The sequence below is a fragment of the Engraulis encrasicolus genome, chromosome 15 (genome assembly GCF_034702125.1).
Source record: "Engraulis encrasicolus isolate BLACKSEA-1 chromosome 15, IST_EnEncr_1.0, whole genome shotgun sequence".
NCBI classification, from domain to species: Eukaryota; Metazoa; Chordata; class Actinopteri; order Clupeiformes; family Engraulidae; genus Engraulis; species Engraulis encrasicolus.
This window is the reverse complement of record NC_085871.1, coordinates 28,735,526-28,753,605: the sequence shown is the minus strand read 5'-3', so window position 1 is coordinate 28,753,605 and position 18,080 is coordinate 28,735,526. Positions and strand designations below refer to the sequence as shown.

Below are 18,080 nucleotides of genomic sequence, written 5' to 3'. Positions count from 1 at the left end.
CGCTCGCTCGCTCGCTCTCTCTCTCTCTCCCCCCCCCCTGTCTCTCTCTCAGGTGTAAGGAGTGCATCTCTGCTGGGTGTGAGTGGTCTTCTTCTGGGTCTGAGTGCGGCTGGAGATCGCCTACTGCAAGCTCTTCTGCCGACACACAGGTAAGGGGAGCTTCACAGACACACACAACCTGTTGAAGGCAGGATAATGAATCTACCATTAGACCGTTAAAATCACTATATAAACAAGCTCTATAAAATTCCTGATGAATAAATCTTGATAAAACACTTCATTACCACCACTGGAATACACCTACTCTAGAGAAAGACCATTTATTAAGCTTTGAAAATTCCAAAGGTGTCAAGCTTTAAGTTGGGGTGTACTTGTAGGGGACACTCATGTGAGTGATTTGTTTACTGTATTTATGTGTATGTTCATATCTTTTGATGTTTTGTGTCCTGCCTGGGACTGCAGATGTAAATTAGCTTGAGGCTAACTCTGGTACAATGTCAAAATGCATGAAATGGCCAAATTAATGTTTTAATTGTACATGGTCCCTAATACATTGAAACGGAACTGAACACCTCGTGCGGCCCTGAACGTACTGAACAGACAGCAGTTTTTATCGAGGACAAAGGCTAAAATGATAGTGGTACATAGAATATCTCTTATTACTCTCCCCTCTCTATCTCTCCACACTCTTTATCACCCTCTCTTTATTCCTCCATCTTTCGCCACTCTTATTTTCTCTCTCTCTCTCTCTCTCTCTCTCTCTCTCTCTCTTTAGGATGTGTGTGAGGGACTCCCATCTGTGCAAAACGAGACAGTAAGTCTATTGACTTTCTTTTCAGTTTTTTTCTTTTGTTCCCAGTCCTAACTCGTGGATGAGTGACATGAGTCCTGAAAAAGGGAAGTGGCCAAACAAAGGGCCAGGATGTGGTTTCTTAACATTGCTGCATTTAACCCGCCTGTCAATGCCAGTAAAATGTGTTAGTCGCTGGGAAGCTCTGTATCACTTTCAGTTCATCCAATCACTCTTTTACTGGTTCTTACATTAAATAGTATGACTCAAATGCTTCAACAAATTAAAGATGCACTGTCTAATATTTTAGTAGTTTATTTCCAGAATCCATGCTGCCCATACACAAATGTTACCTTTGTCATGAATACTTACCACCACCATCACATTCTAAGTATTCATTATCACTGGGAAAATTGCACTTTCCATACATGAAAAGGGGCATCTTCTCCATGTCTGCCATTTTGAATTTCCATTTCCAGAAATAGACATTTTAGCAGCAAAACTTACTGTATTTTGGTTATACTAATAAATATTAGTTTATTACAGAGTAAATATTCATGGAAATATCACATTTGACAATAGGCAGAACAGTTTCAATGAGCAGCATACAGTAGTTGCAATACTTTCTTTGTCCACCACCATCCCACACAGTGCACCTTTAAATGTTTATAAGGGCTTCTTCTCACTGGCTTCGACAAAGTGCTGAGCACTGCTCTGCAAAAGTTAGATTCCATTGTTTTCAATAGAACCCCGCACACTGGCACCGATGTACACGGACATTAGCGGATGTCGGAAAGCGATTAGAGACAAGTCCTATTTTGTCGGCGCCGCCCATTGACTATCAATGCTATGTTCGTGTGAGATTGGGTTTGGGGGTCGGAATTGTGTCGGAAGCGAAAGTGCTCCGCAGTGCTGTCGGAGCTGGTGTGCGGAAGCCGTAACCCATAATTGTTCTCTTAAATGTCTGCATATAAAGCACAATTAATGACCACACTTAGTTGTAACATGTTTTTGTGCTCCTCTCAGACACTTCGTCACACCATTTTAACCTCCCTTTAAAGGATAGTTCCGGCGTAAAATGAAAGTTTCACCATCGCTTTCCCATGCCACATAATGTATCTAATGATGAGCCATTCCGGGCAATGCCGCGCCGTTATGGAGTTAGCTTATTTTAAGCTTTTTGGTGAAAAACGCAGCCAACGCATCACGGCGGGGCCAATTATAAACCTATTCTTTTCTGATGTTTCCCCGCTATAAACAACTTCAAAAACGCTACACACTTCATCACAAAGGTCTCGTCAATCAAACCGAGGCACAGAGAATGTCATCGGACCACACAATCTTTCACTGGCCAGTGTTTTCAGAGGTGTCTCACTGTTGCAACTCTCTGACCCGGATGCAGGCTACTCAATCAGGTGGCTAGGTAGGCTAAACATGGTCCGCGGTTCGCACCGGCTACGACCGTAAAATGAAAAGCTGGAACCCCGACCGTTTTCACCGACTGCCACTGTCTAAACCAGCCATATTACGGGAATGGCTAATAACATTAGAAGTGGACGAAACTGGCGTAAAAACCCGGAGGGATCGCTACTACCGTGTGTGCAGGCAGCAGATTTGAAGAGTTGCATGGAGAGTACTACTCTCACAAAGTAATTGCAACACGGTATATTATAACATGGATTCAGCTTTGTAATAACACACCACTGGTGGTGTACTTACATCTGTAAGAGTACTTCTAGTACGACTTTATAAATTCCTCCAGCCCTCCTCCGTTGCGTAATGGTCCTTCTGACCTCGCGCGCCCTGGCATCCGGGTCAGAGAGTTGCAACAGTGAGACACCTCTGAAAACACTGGCCAGTGAAAGATTGTGTGGTCCGATGACATTCTCTGTGCCTCGGTTTGATTGACGAGACCTTTGTGATGAAGTGTGTAGCGTTTTTGAAGTTGTTTATAGCGGGGAAACATCAGAAAAGAATAGGTTTATAATTGGCCCCGCCGTGATGCGTTGGCTACGTTTTTCACCAAAAAGCTTAAAATAAGCTAACTCCATAACGGCGCGGCATTGCCCGGAATGGCTCATCATTAGATACATTATGTGGCATGGGAAAGCGATGGTGAAACTTTCATTTTACGCCGGAACTATCCTTTAACGCTATTCCATGTTTCTCTCCACCAATTCCTTTGTACTGCCATTAGAAGCCAGAGATTTTGTCTATGACACCCAGTGAAGTTTCAATCCATGGCCGAAAGGATGCCATCATCACTGGAAAGAACCTGAAATCCATTACCAAGGTCCGTTTCCAAGGAACGTTGGACTGCACTCCTAAAGAGTAGGTGCAGGGGGTCCTGGGTACAGAATTGGAATTATACTCATTTGTACAGTTATTTTTTGTGGTGTTATCTCAACACTTTAGAGTGTAAAGATCAACTAGAAGAGTGTTGGATACAACACAAACTTACATAGTCTGTGGTCTCGTTTACATGAGACATTTAATTCAGAATGAACTCAATTCTGAATAAAGCTTAATGTCATCATGTAAACACTTCACAATTCGTAATTAAATGAAAGTGCAATGTAAACTTCACATAACTATTTCATTCTGAATAATTGATTCAGAATTGAAAACATAATGTAAGCATGGCCAGTGTCGAATTTACAAAGTCTTCAGAATTCTCTGTCATTAATATTGGACTTACACTACCGTAATGGAAAATGCTGGCGGACGCAAGTTCAACATGTCCGCTTCACGTTTTCCCCTCCTCTGTCTCGTGCCCAGGTCACAGGTGCTCTATTCTACCAGCGGTGGTTCTGAATTTCTGAAGTTCGACATTCCACGTGGAACCAAAGGCACGGTGAGAGTGTGCGTGTTGACGCCAGATGACCAGTGTCACGGCACCGCCAAACTCACATACGACGCTCCGCCCACCTGCAGGAGTCTACAGCCAAAGACCACATGGGCAAGGTGAGGTCACACACAACGCCGTTTCGCATAATTCAGCGTAATTCAGTTCCGTTTAATTCAGTTCCGTTACATGCAGATTAATGTAATTGAGTTCCGTAAGCTTTACTGAATCAGAATCGATTTTCATTGCCACGTGTTCCTGACGAAACCACCCTAGAAGTAGAAAAGATGTCCGTGTGTGTGTGTGTGTGTGTGTGTGTGTGTGTGTGTGTGTGTGTGTGTGTTTGTGTGTTTGTGTGTGTGTGTGTGTGTGTGTGTGTGTGTGTGTGTGTATGTGTGTGTGTGTGTGTGTGTGTGTGTGTGTGTGTGTGTAAGAGAGAGAGAGAGAGTTATTCTAAGAGAGTTAGAGTTAGAGTGCTTTCATAAGGAGATTCTGCCTCATGAGAAGACTTCTTATTCAGACTGTGTCCATCTGTTTGCATGCCATTTGAGGCAGAGTATCACTGAGGACAGGAAGCATGTGTTGTATTAGCCAGGGAATTGCCATGCTGCCCTGTGCACTCGTTCCAAGCTGAAGGACAACATGGAGACCCACGTTGAAATCTTGACCTGAGTTTGGGATCCCAACTACAGAACAGGGCATATTATGAGGCAGACATAAGCTTGGAGTTTGTTTACAGATTCATCATGTCGACAAATAGTTTAGAGATCGACCTCATCTACAAGAAAATGAACAGATTGTTCTGTACTATATTTCACTTCTTGCAAAATGCAGTAGTCTGGCTATTGCCCTGCGAGTGCTGTGTGAAACACACAAAAGCACACATTCAAAGGTCCTATTATTATTAAGCAAGTTTGAAGGAGTTGTCTCTTTGAGAGACAATTTCACTTCAAGCCCGTGGACCGACCACAGACAAAAACTACTTGGCGTTGCTGTCAACACATTCTAAAAGGGCATAAAGTGGCTGAGTATGTGCTTATTTTTGCTGATGCACACTGTTTCAATAGGCCACTCTCGTAATGAATCTATTCCTTTTTGTCTTTGTATCGCACATGCTGACAGATTTTGGTGAGATCCCCTTATCGGGTGCGACTGATCGGCTCGTATTTCACAGTGTCACGTTAACACCATCCTCTCTGAGCCAGGGCCAGGCTGATGTGTCAGACTGCAGAGCTTCCTAGTTCCTTCACTCTAGTTCCTAGCATGGCTCAAGTCTGCAGTTTCACTTCTCCTTTGCTTGCCCTCCTTCCCCCCACCTCTCTCTCAGTGTCTCCTCACACATTTCTGTCTTTCTGTCTCTGTCTCTACGAATGTCTCTATGTCTCTATGTCTTTGTCCCTCTCTCGCTCCCTCTCTGTCTCCCCACACATTTCTCTCTGTCTCTGTCTCTGTCTCTCTCTCTCTCTCTCTCTCTCTCTCTCTCTCTCTCTCTCTCTCTCTCTCTCTCTCTCTCTCTCTCTCTCTCTCTCTCTCTCTCTCTCATTCTTTCCCCCTGCACATTTCTCTCTGTCTGTCTGTCTCTGTCTCTGTGTCTATCACTCTCTGTCTGTGTGTTTGTGTGTCTGAGTGTCTGCCTCTCTCTCTCTCTCTCTCTCTCTCTCTCTCTCTCTCTCTCTCTCTCTCTCTCTCTCTCTCTCTCTCTCTGTCTCTCCTATATACATGTGTGCATAAAACTCACTTGTTTACCACCACACATGCTTGACACTATCTAAAGCAAATTTGTTTATCTTGGTCTCAAGAGAGATGAACAGACCAAGGATATGGATCACTGGAACCATGTTGTGTGATCTGAAGAGACCAAGATAAACAAATTTACTTTAGATGGTGTCAAACATGTGTGGTGGTAAACAGGTGAGTTTTACAAAAAAGTGTATCCTCTCAATAGCCAAGCATGGTGGTCGGACTGACATGGTTTGGGGATGCATGAATGCTGTCAACATTGTCAATCTGAGGGACACCTAAAAGAAACATGCATGTCAACATGCACTGTGACTACTGAAGCAGATCATGATATTCTCCATAGGATTGCTTTCAAATCTCACACCAATCTACTTAAGCCAGGTGCACACTCAAAATGCAAAAGTTCAATGCAAGGAAAGGTTGAAACGCACACAGATGACCTCCCTTTTAATTCCTTTTCATTTAGATAAAATTCGATCCAACACGGCCCATTCTCTACCGGATTTTAATCTGGGGTGTACTCACTATTGTGGGTACATGTTCAAACATTAAGGGCTGTATTTTGTTTTTTTCTGAGTGAACAAGAAATCTAAGCGGTTAAATATGTTGTTAAAAGGTCACTAATCATTGTGTCAAAGTTAAATTTCTGTAATGCTTTCCTATGAAAAGATATACTCACAAATCTGCAAAAACTGTGAGGGGTGTACTCACTTTCGTGATATACTGTATGTCCATTAGCATTATCCTAGTTGTTCTGATCAGGTTTCAAAGAGTAAGTCTGGTCTTCATAGTTTCATTTTGGGATTTCCAAAGAACCTTATGCAATAGTGGTGATGCAGAATTCGCAAAAAAATAAGACATGGGTGACAGGATGCATCGATTCATGACACATTTCCGGGACTCTCTTGCATGGAGTGTGTGCATTAGACTGATGGTGATTCTGTGTACAGTTCTAACCTGGAAGTTCAGTGTACGTTTCCATTGACTCCCTGGCAATCAAGGAGGAATTGGGGTGGGTGGACCTTATTTATATCCATGAAGTTGGTGTGTCAATGGTGAGAGATGAACGTGCTCATGTCTGTGGGTATCGTACTCTTTTTGAAGCAGTCACCACCAGGCGTCCAAATGGGTCAGAAGCAATGAAAACTGTGGTTTTAAAGGCCCCGGCTGTGCCTCAAACTTTTGGGGAATTGACTGTTACGTCAGGGACCTGGGTTCGATTCCGGCGCCGAGGTTATTTACCGATCCTCCCCCATCTCTCTCTCCTTCTCGATTCCTTCCACCATCTCGCACTGTCCTATCTAATAAAGGCATAAAAGCCCCTTATATGCAGTATATATAAAATGGTTTATATATAAAGTACTATATACTCTATATAAAGAGGTTTTATAGCTACCAGTCACCACCATGTGCCAGCTTGGCAAGAGGTTACGCAACACGTGGAACGCACCCAGTTCTTTCTTCAGACGTTCTGAGTCCTGATCTCCTCACCCAGTTGAGCTGACCTACCGTTGGGTTCCGTTCTCTGTGTTCTCTGTTCTGCAGCGGTGGCAGGAATATTTCCATTCTGGGTTCTAAGCTGAAGTTTGTGGAGCAGGTCTGGCATGATAACTCTCCTCCTGCCATGACCCCTGAACTCATCTCTGAGGTAAGAATGTTTCTTCTTCTGTTGGTTATGAGATCATCACAAGGTTCCCCATTCTAAGACCCTGCTACTAGTCGCTCCTCCCTGCGTTGTTTCCAGTGTGTGTGTGTGTGTGTGTGTGTGTGTGTGTGTGTGTGTGTGTGTGTGTGTGTGTGTGTGTGTGTGTGTGTGTGTGTGTGTGTGTGTGTGTGTGTGTGTGTGTGTGTGTGTGTGTGTTTGTGTGTGTGCGTGCACATGGGCATGTTTGTGTGTGTGTGTGCGCACGTCTGTGTGGTTGCGTAAGTATGTGAGTGTGTGTCCGTGCGTATGTGTGTGTGTGTGTGTGTGTGTGTGTGTGTGTGTGTGTGTGTGTGTGTGTGTGTGTGTGTGTGTGTGTGTGTGTGTGTGTGTGTGTGTGTGGCCATGTAGAAAGATATCTATCTCTGTTATTTTTTCAGTCACGTAGCGAATCTGCTTTCCTACAGTAGGCTGCTTATATTTCTGTTTCCATCAGCTGTCATCTGACCACGGCCGGCCAAGCTGACTCAGGGCTGTCTCACTCCGCATGGTTTCTATCTGACCTCATTGTCACTAGCACTTATCAACCGTTTTGGCCCCACTAGACAAAAACCTCACCTGATATGTATTGGTGGGGGGCAGGTGGTGGGTGGGGCTCTATTGTTGTAGGCCTATCCTTTGCGGTGGAGACACAAGCCGAACCGCACCGTACCAAAGCATTCCGTACCAAATTGGCAGATACTGAACCGTACTGTACCGTACTGCTTGGTGGAAACGTAGCTTATGTGTACTTGTCTGAGGCGGGTGGCGTGCAGTTGGAGGTGTGGGCAGGGGGGAGGGGGGAGGTGGGTGTCTATTTATAGGCAAGCATTCCAATCCGTATAGCTGTTACTTTTAAATGTTTTGTATTCGCTGAGAATGTCCAATGAAAGTATTTATCAAAATGTGTATGGGTACTGTAGTATGGCTACTAGATACAGTTCAACTACTACTACTATTACTACAACTTCTCCTCCTCTTAGTGCCGTTAGGGTTTTAATTTCCTCTGCTGTCTACAAAGGCTTTCCTTGTGTTCAATGTACAAGTCATCAAGTTGGTGGACAGACAGTAGTTTTGTCAAGTTCCAGCAACATATCCGCAGACAGACCTATTCGATTTGCCCGCCCGTATTATTGAAAAAGGGTGCTCTAGCAGCCTACCAGTACAGTGACCAGGGACGGATTATCTATAGGGGACAGTGGCACAGTGCCCAGGGGCCACCAACCATTTACAGACAGTCAGAAGGCACCACAGTGCCTTAATACGGTTCTGGCGTGACCCGTAACGACTGCTAGCCCGACGGTGTGTGTGACGGAGGTCTTCTTGCATTGTTCGTCCCCCTTAGGGGCGCAAACCTGCGACCTCGTCAACTACATCGGTTCGGAAATGGGAGGCCCAGTACGATACTGCTGGACTAAAGGGCCAGTCCCCCAGCCCAATGGCATCGACACTGTATGAGGCTTTAGGGAGGGAGGTTTACAAACGTTCCACCTTCCACGCCAACTCTGCTAGTTAGCCTCCGTTATATGTGCACACCGCACGGCCCCAGGGTGGGACTGTGGTCAGCAGGAGAAAGCACCAAACTACCCCGAGGCACGAAAGAGTACTATAATGTGCACCGTACTATAATGTCCGTACTATACTGTCCTCCGTGGAGTTGAGATGATCTTCCCCCCAGGATTGCTGTCCTCTTTCATCGCTTGCATTTGGATGCTACGTTTGCAAATTGCTTTTTGTGTAGACTTACACCGCAGGTCTGTACAAAGACTGAAATGTTGTTGTTTTCTATTGCCCTCCAGACTCACCTCAAGTATATCTCCCCAACTTTTCATGCACCTGGGGAAGTGTCTGTGGATGTAAGTGTGGGTAACCAGTCAGTGAGGTGCTCACAGAAGCTCTCCTATCTCCCAAATCCCCAATTTACCGGTTTCACCGCCACGCCAACCGGCAATAACTTGGATATCGTCATACAGGTAGACTTTCTGTCCATTCACATATGCCCATGCACGCACACACGCACACACGCACTTGCACACACACGCACGCACACATGCACACACACACTCTCACTCTCTCTCTCTCTCTCTCTCTCTCTCTCTCTCTCTCTCTCTCTCTCTCTCTCTCTCACACACACACACACACACATGCGCACACACACACACACACACACACACACACACACACACACACACACACACACACACACACACACACACACACACAAACACACACTTCAGCAGTTTTACCCCCCCCCCTCTCTCGCTCTCTCTCCATCTCTCTCTCTGTCTCCGCCCTATTCTCTCTCTCTCTGCAGAAAACAGCTGACTCCCTGGGCTTGAACGTATCTGAGATTCAGGTGGAGGCCCTGTCCGGGGGAGAAGAGTCATACGAGTGCGAGGTGCAAGATATCGAGCACAGCGATGCGGCCTCCTCCGTGATCTGCGAGATTAATGGCAAGGCAAGACTCAGCATAGAGACTATCAAGGTCAGTAGCACCAGGATGCAGGATTACACTGGCATGACTCTTTTATCCACAGCGTCTTACAGTTATGTAGGTCAGGTGAGTTTGGGTTAGGGCTAAGTTAGTTTAGGTGTGTTTATTAGTCTCTCTGGTAGCACATGGATGAATTTGTCTCAGAGAGAAGGAGGTCGCTTGCCTGGTTACCACCAGACCTCGGGATGATTGTGCAAAGCAGCATGGGATATCCCAGTCCAGGAGGTTGCAGCACTATAGAAGCAACAACACCAACAGACAGCTCAGACAAAGCGAGGTACAGTATATGGGTCAATGATGTTGTTTTGTCGTCACAGACATCAGGTGGTACACCCACAGCTAGTGTGCATCAATTAATTAGCAAGTGGTCATTTATGTACAAGCAATGAATATGTTTCTTAGATAAATCAGTGAAAAAAAATTACATACACGTACTTTACCGGTAAGACATACAAAAGAGAAAAGAAAAAGACAGAGGTTTTGGCACTCATTCAGACACATTGGACATTCTAACCCAGTGGTTCTCAACCTTTTTTGAACAAATGCCCCCTTGACCTCATCATGAGCCTGCCAACGCCACCTTTAGAATCGAATTTTTTTTTTAACTAATACCCCCAAATGGGAAGTAAGTCCCGCCCCTATCCTTCGCTGTAGCGCCCCCATTGAGAAACACTATTCTAACCCATTGCCCTGGTCCTAGCTAAGCCAAAACATCTCTCTCGCCTCCAGCAATCACGTTCACGTTCACATTCACATTACCCATCTCCCACCCTCTCCTCGACACCACCCTGGCACACAACACAACCAAAACACATTCATTCTCTAACAATTATCTCAATAACATTATGTTGCATGATTACAAAATACCAAGATCAATGAAAAGATCGATGATGCTTCCTGATCAAGGCAGACATGGATAAAGATTTAAGGCTGGGATGTCAAACTCAGGCTTGGTGGCCAAATCTGACCTGCGGGATCATTTTATTTGACCCGCAGGATCATTTCAAATGTGTGTTACAGTTGGCGCACATACACTATTAATATATTGTATATAGTAACATGATTTGAACATGAAATGTTATGTGTCGTAGGAGTGTAAGTGGGCAGAGGCCAATGTAACATCTCCCACTCACACAACAGAATATGTTGAAGCACATTAAAGCTGCCATATATGGGTGTTTGTAAAGTGCCTGTTTTACTGTGTGCTGTAGATCACGGTTGGAGGGTTCTCACACACCCTGAAGAAGCAGCAGAACCTTGGCTACATCATCCCGATCCCCATCGTCATCATGCTTGCACTCTGTGGTGAGAATATACTTTTTAATATGTGTTCAGGGTAGAGGAAATCCGAGGCACTCAACGTTACAGTTTTTATACTTTTTTATTTGACAACAATTCCTACGCGTTTCGGCTCATATGGCCTTCTTCAGGCCATATACACTTTGAGAATCCCTACACTGATGAGCACCAAGGACAAAAGGTGAAGACCCTGAAGCACTCCGATTTCCTGTTTGTTTTCTGATAGTTTTTTTTTATATATATATATTTTAGGGGCTTTTATGCCTTTATTTGATAGGACAGTCTGAGATGGTGACAGGAAGCGAGTGGGACAGAGAGACGGGGTGGGATCTGGAAATGACCCCGGCCGGACTCGAACCGGGGTCCCCGTGGGCATGCAAGCCCAAATGTGGGGGGCTTAGCGCTGCGCCACAGCGCCCCCTGTTTTCTGATAGTTTTTGATATATATATATATATTAGTGGTGGGCCGTTATCGGCGTTAACGTGCTGCGACAATGTGAGACTCTTGTCGCGCGATAAAGAAAATATCGCACGTTAATCTATTCTCAAAATATGGGTTTTGGTATGCACATCACCATAGCGTTCCATTGACAGACGCTTTCAGACTGCGCTCCAGTCGCTTTCTCCTCTCCACCTGTTGCTTCAGCAGACCTACTAAATATGAACAGTGTTTGCATGCTGAAAACATTAATCCCTCTGCCTTGGTAGGTGTTGTGTTGAGTGCTTTTTCATAAGTGGTAGACTAAAGAGATACAATTGTTTGAGGTGAAGCATAGAGATATTATTGTGTGTGAGTAGCCTACCAGCCCGACATAGCCTACATTTCCTCTCGCATTGCATGGAACACATAAACAACTTTCAGAAATCTTGCCTGTGCCATAATTGCAAAATATTCCGTGCGATATGCATTTTGAAGATTGTCAAACTGAAACTGCCAATATACTCTCACTGAATGTTTGTGTTGCATTCGCGCATTTGCGACTCAGTGAGATATTCTCATGTCAGACGGTAATAAACCTCGCGGTTGTCGCGCTTGATTTTTTTTTTGCAAACTGAATTTCGAGTTTCGAATTTCGAGTTGTAACTCCTCTGGCATTCTAACTCTGAGAACAACTGTCAGGTTTAGGCCAAATTGCCGTGGGCCAGTGCTGTTGTTTCTACATATCCAGTAGCCTGCCTCTGCTGAGGGCTGCTGAGCTTACTGTGCGCTTACTGTGCCTCCCTCTCTTAAAGGAGCCGCTGCTCTTTTTAACAGTCAGTGGCAGATTCTCTCTCTCTCTCTCTCTCTCTCTCTCTCTCTCTCTCTCTCTCTCTCTCTCTCTCTCTCTCTCTCTCTCTCTCTCTCTATTAGAAATGCTGAATTGTTGAGGTCATTTTGTTTAAATAGCCTAATTGTTTGATAGATTTATCTGTATTTGCCTCTACAAGTTATAGCGCCGTTCATTTTGAAATTTCAGTATCTTATAACTGTAAATGCTTCCAATTGGACACACTTTACACATATTGCAGTGCGTTTTTTTTCATCACCAAGTATCAACATGACCATTTTTTGAAGATAAGATGCATTTTGGAATAAAAAGTTTTTTTTCCGGCATTATTTCGCTAGCGCGCCATTTCTGAATGAGCCATTTTGATATAGATTAATCTAGATTAATCTAGATTAATTTCAAAATTACAGTGAGATTAATCTAGATTAAAAAAAATAATCTATGCCCACCCCTAATATATATATACAGGGCTCTAAATTAACACACGCCAACACGCCAAACACGGGTGAAAATTAATTTTGGCCGGTGGAAAAAAATACCTACCCGCCCATTTGGCTAGTAGCGCCCGAGTAGCCTACAGTAAATTGTGAACGGTAAACGGCGGCTTGTATGACAACGATACGGCAAGATTTCCTACATTACCCATAAACACTCCCGTCGTGACCCCACCCCACCGTGAGCTTTCCGAAGCAGCAGCCACTCCGTGCTGCTGTTGCGCGCGCCAGGACAGAACGCATTTCAGAACTTTTGTGCGCTCACACTATTTTGACAGGCAGCTCTCCCCTGCTCCTGTCGCTTTCGCGCTACCACTTTTAACGTCACTATTAGGACTACTGTTACTATTAGCATTCACCGACACTTACACCGGCACCTTGCTCTAACAGGCTGCCTTTTTAAGCTGCGAGGACCTGACCGAAGAGTTTCAATAACAGGAGTGTTGTGGAACGAAATAGCGACAAGGGCAGAGGAGGAGAACGGGCTGTCAGAGTAGTGTGAGCGTAGCTGTCAGTTGTCTTCTGAAATGTTTCAAGTCCTGGCGCAAATAAGTTGGAAAGCCCACGCCATCGGAAAGAAGGGCAGACCTTATGCCCGTGCGAGTAGGCTACGCTATGGAAGTAACAAAGGAAGCGAACATTTCCGTGATATTATTTGCTTTTAGTTAAACATATCGTAGGTTTCTTGTTATTTTGTTGCGCATGGTAGAGAAGAGCTCCTGGAGGAAATAATGGTGCCTATAGCATCATACTGTAGGCCACATAAACACACAATAGGCACACACGACATCATATCCATTATTGCACAACGTGTGTGTGTGTGTGTGTGTGTGTGTGTGTTGACTCCTCTCCTCCTCTTCTTTTCCTCTCATCTCTTCTCCCTCCTTGGAGTGTGAGGTTTTGTCGTGTTTGGCTGTGTGTTTGGTTTAAAGGTCTGTTGTGTGTGGCTGGTGATTCATTGTTTTCAGAGGTAAAAATAAGATAAAAAATAAAGCAGAAGTTTAAAAAAAAGTATATATAATATGCTTATTATAGACCTAGTATGTAGGCCTATAGTGTTTATGTGTTGTGGAAATTTGAATAAAATAACCACAATAATAGTAATAATAATAATAATAATAATAAAAAACATAACTAGCCTAACGCATAGCCTATTTTGGCAAGATTAAAAAATGGCGAGTTGAACTTCTGTTTGGCTGGTAAGAAAAAATGTCTACTAGCCAAATTGGCTGGTGGTGGAAAAAGTTAATTTAGAGCCCTGTATATATATATATATATATATGTATGTATGTATATGTATATATATATATATCTTTCTTTCTTTGTTTGTCTGTCAGTGGTGTTGGTGGTTCTGTACTTGAACAGGAAGAAGCAGAAGATGATGAGGAAGCAGATGAGGAGGGAGCTGGACGACATCGAGTGTGACATTCGCAACAAGATCCGAGAAGGTCTGTGGAAAATGCACACACAAGCACGCACACACGTACAAACTGCACGCATCCATAGGCACGCACATGCACGCACACTCACAGACGCACGCATGCACACAAACACGATGAGGATGTTTGTTTTTCTTTACTTGAAATTTGTTGTGTACACTTTGCTGGGTTTTTATGAAACACACAGACACACACACACAGACACACTATCTATCTATCTCTCTCTCTCTCTCTCTCTCTCTCTCTCTCTCTCTCTCTCTCTCTCCCCCAAACACACATGTACCTGAGATAGCTGAAGCGTCTTCTCTGTTTGTTGTAGGTTTTGTGGACATGCAGACGGAGCGCTCAGAGCTGATCTCCAGCACAGCAGCCATACCCTTCCTGGACTACAAGCACTTTGCTTCTAGAATCTTCTTTCCTGAGGTAGCCTACCTACTACTCAAACAGTGTGTGTGTGTGTGCGTGCGTGCGTGCGTGCGTGCGTGTGTGTGTGTGTGTCTGTCTGCCGGTGTGCGTGCGCGTGTGCGTAACACATTATGCCTCTCAACCACTGGCTGTATATTGATGCTGTATGTGTTTTCCTTATGTGTGTTCAGGGTGGACCTTTATCTACTGCCATGATGAATGACGTCAACCAGGTGAGACATTATAAGACGATTTGCTTTTATCTTATACAGACACACCTACACACACACACACACACACACACACACACACACACACACACACACACACACACACACACACACACACACACACACACACACACACACGTTACTAAACCTCGTTCAGTTTCTGTCATAAAGACCTGAGATACAAGTTGTTTAGTTTCAGAGCAGTTGCATGAGAAGGAATGCTAAAGACGTGCGATAAATGAAAAGCGTCTAAACAGTGTACTTATGATGGTCACTTGATTTCCTGCTGGCCTAGTCACGCTATGAACATCATCACAGCATTTGTCGGTCAGACAGTTCGTTGTTTGTGTAGGGTCTACTACAATGTATGGGTATGAGGAATGTTCTTCCTCACACGTGGGGACCATTAAATGTAGGTACTCTTGCAATTAATGGGCGTGAGGAATATTCTTCCTCACACGGGGCACTATTAAATGTAGGGTCTACTGCAGGGGTACTCAATTAAAAGTCCCCGAGGGCCAGTTTTTCAAAATTCCTCCCAATAAAGGGCCGGGCCGGGCTGACACGACACGACCCCCACCAAAAAAAAATATTTTTAAAAAAAATAAAAAATGATAAGGCCTTTGTAATCACAAAACACACGCACTCACACCCACAGCAGATATTTAGTTTCCAGTGACAGGATGGGAGAACATTTCTCTCATAAAGGGCCTGCATTTTTCTGGAGCACTGTGGGGTGAGGTGCCTGCCTTGCTGTCATTGCCACCCACCCTTCAGTATTTTTTTTTAAATGACATAAGATTATCTTTTTTAAATGACATAAGATTAGCCTATATTTGCAGACTACATTCATAAACATTTATTTCTTAGTGAGAAAACCAATAAACCTGAAACCTGATAACACTTTTCAAACAAATTTAGCTTATTATGACTTTGTTTATGCAGCTCTCACATGCATAATGAGAATCAGATGCAATAATGGACCCAACAAAGAGGACACATAGATAGGAGGACACCAGGTTTTGCCATCAAGAAAATGGCACATTGATGCAATGTTGATTAAATGCAACAGCCAATAATAAATCATCAAGTTGCTCATAACTTTGTTTGAAATCTTATGAGGGGCTTAGCTTTCCAAACGAACTATTTGGGGACTGTTTAAAAGTGTGAAAAGTTTATCAAGCAATTCGTTTTTAAGTAGGCTACCCCTAGTTAGCTGCCAGCAGAGCTCAAACACAATTTGCCTTCATTTGTGTTAGCAACTAGCTACAGCTAGTGCTAAACCAATTCGAAGTCCTAACACACTGTATGCAATGAAATGTGGACCATTACTTTCAAAAACGAGGCAAAGAGAACTTTGTAAATAATTTATTTACAAGTTCTACCGTACTTCCCTTCAGTAGTCTACCTCACAACAGCCTCTGCCACCCTCATAGTCACTTCTGTTTGGAGCCTGCAGGGAGAAACTGATTGAGGGGGCGGAGACACGGCACGCATCTTCCTAGCGTCTGTGGCGCGATTTCAAAATAAGAGCCGGCAGCGCGATCGGACCAAAAAAAAAAAAAAAATTTTTTTTTTTTTTTTTAATTAATTTTTCAAAATTATTCGAGGGCCACAAATAGATGCCCCGCGGGCCACAAGTGGCCCGCGGGCCGCTATTTGAGTATGGGGGGTCTACTACAATGTATGGGTATGAGGAATGCTCTTCCTCACACGCAGGGACCATTAAATGTAGGTACTCTTGCAATTAATGGGTGAGGAATATTCTTCCTCACTAAGGGGCAACATTAAATGTAGGGTCAATTGCAGTTATGCAATCGAAATTATTATTGGGTGTGGATAACTTTCTCACACGGCTTGCACCATTAAATCTAAGGGAAGTACAGTAATGTAATGATAATTACATTAATAAGTATAATATTCTTATACAGTTCCAAATATGTAATGTGTTATTACTATGTGAGAAATTAGAGTATAAAAAATGATGCATGAAGGGTGTGTTAAACTCTTCGCGCTGGGTATCAATAATGTGTAGGTGTGTACTTATGGAATCGTCAATTGTCTAATTAATGATTGCATAAAACACGTTTCATGACCGTCTCATAAAATCATGACCATTATTGAGTAATAATCTGAAGGTTTTGTGTGAATTCTTTTCTGGTTGACTTGGTGGAAATTGTTCAAATAAGAAAAACACGGTTCACCACAATGCATATTTATTGTAAAAGCATCATCCGGTCATAACACTGATACAGCCAATGTGACTTGCAGGGCATAAGAACTTAAGTAAAATATACAATATATACACGGGGTGTGTGTGTGTGTGTTTGTACGCTATGCGAGAGAGAGAAAGAGAGAGAGAGAGGAGAGGAGAATGGCGCGCGCTTTGCGGGCGCCGCACACTTCTGTGCGTGTGCGGAGCGGTGGGAGGAGAGAGAGAGTGAGAGATGTATGTTCGGTATGAACTATGGCTCAAATGATTCTGCGCAGCTCGGACGCGCAGAACCGAAATATGAGATACAAGGAGGAGTGTCAAGCTTTCGGCTGATGAAGCGGGAAACTATCTTCAAGATAAGAATTCAAGCTGATCAGAGAATACCGTCCTTTGTTTAAAGGGTTTACAGTATACGTGGGGGAAGGGAAAGGGGCGCTTGGCGCTCTTTCCAACAATAGCTTACGTCCTCGACTCGATAACTCTATGGGTTAAAACACTGGTACGTGTATCTCTGTGAGTGGATAATTTACATGTGGGTGCATGTATGGCAATACTGCAACTACCGGTATGTAAACTAAGAATAGCATGTGGCTATTTGTGGTGATGAGAGAGGAGAAAGAGAGAAAGAAAAGAAAGAACAGATAGAACAAAATAACCCAAAATCAAATATATATCACAGTCTACAAGTGTGGATATTTAAACACAACTCCTCAAAGCTATGTAACAGTCCTAATTGCATATATTTGCCCAATTCAGTGCAATATGTCCAAAGCAATAAGTCCAAAGAGTCTTGCGTCGTTGAACAGGGAAAGGAAAGGGATATTTAGTTGTGTAATCCAGTGTTTCCCAACCTTTTTTGTCCTGCGTACCCCCTAAGCCATTTTGTCATATGATGAGTACCCCCTCGCCCTCACACATGCTCTGTTCCCCTATCCCAATGTGACTACACTCAATAAATTTGCTATTATTACATTTTTCCGCGTACCCCCTGAGGTGTGCTCGCGTACCCCTAGTGGTACATGTACCCCTGGTTGGGAAACACTGGTGTAATCCGATGATCTTTGCCGTGCCGTCCTGCGGAGGTCCAGTGAGAAAGGGGGTGCACGTGGATCCATTCCACGCGCTCGCCAACTCTGCAACTGTACCGGGTTGTCCACTCTCTTGGGGGACAGACCATCAG

At 43.9% G+C, this 18,080-nt stretch overlaps 1 protein-coding gene across 1 annotated transcript in view; it reads left to right on the top strand.

Moving 5' to 3' along the window:
- plxnc1 (plexin C1) overlaps positions 1 to 18,080 on the top strand; it is a 71,570-nt gene that overhangs the window by 7,001 nt on the left and 46,489 nt on the right. Inside the window, exons 8-18 of the mRNA XM_063217701.1 lie at positions 53 to 149; positions 776 to 814; positions 2,988 to 3,121; positions 3,569 to 3,754; positions 6,921 to 7,023; positions 8,856 to 9,029; positions 9,371 to 9,541; positions 10,762 to 10,855; positions 13,949 to 14,059; positions 14,370 to 14,473; positions 14,647 to 14,688. Of these exons, the coding sequence (XP_063073771.1) occupies positions 53 to 149; positions 776 to 814; positions 2,988 to 3,121; positions 3,569 to 3,754; positions 6,921 to 7,023; positions 8,856 to 9,029; positions 9,371 to 9,541; positions 10,762 to 10,855; positions 13,949 to 14,059; positions 14,370 to 14,473; positions 14,647 to 14,688 (1,255 nt within the window). The remainder of the gene's footprint in view (positions 1 to 52; positions 150 to 775; positions 815 to 2,987; positions 3,122 to 3,568; positions 3,755 to 6,920; positions 7,024 to 8,855; positions 9,030 to 9,370; positions 9,542 to 10,761; positions 10,856 to 13,948; positions 14,060 to 14,369; positions 14,474 to 14,646; positions 14,689 to 18,080) is intronic.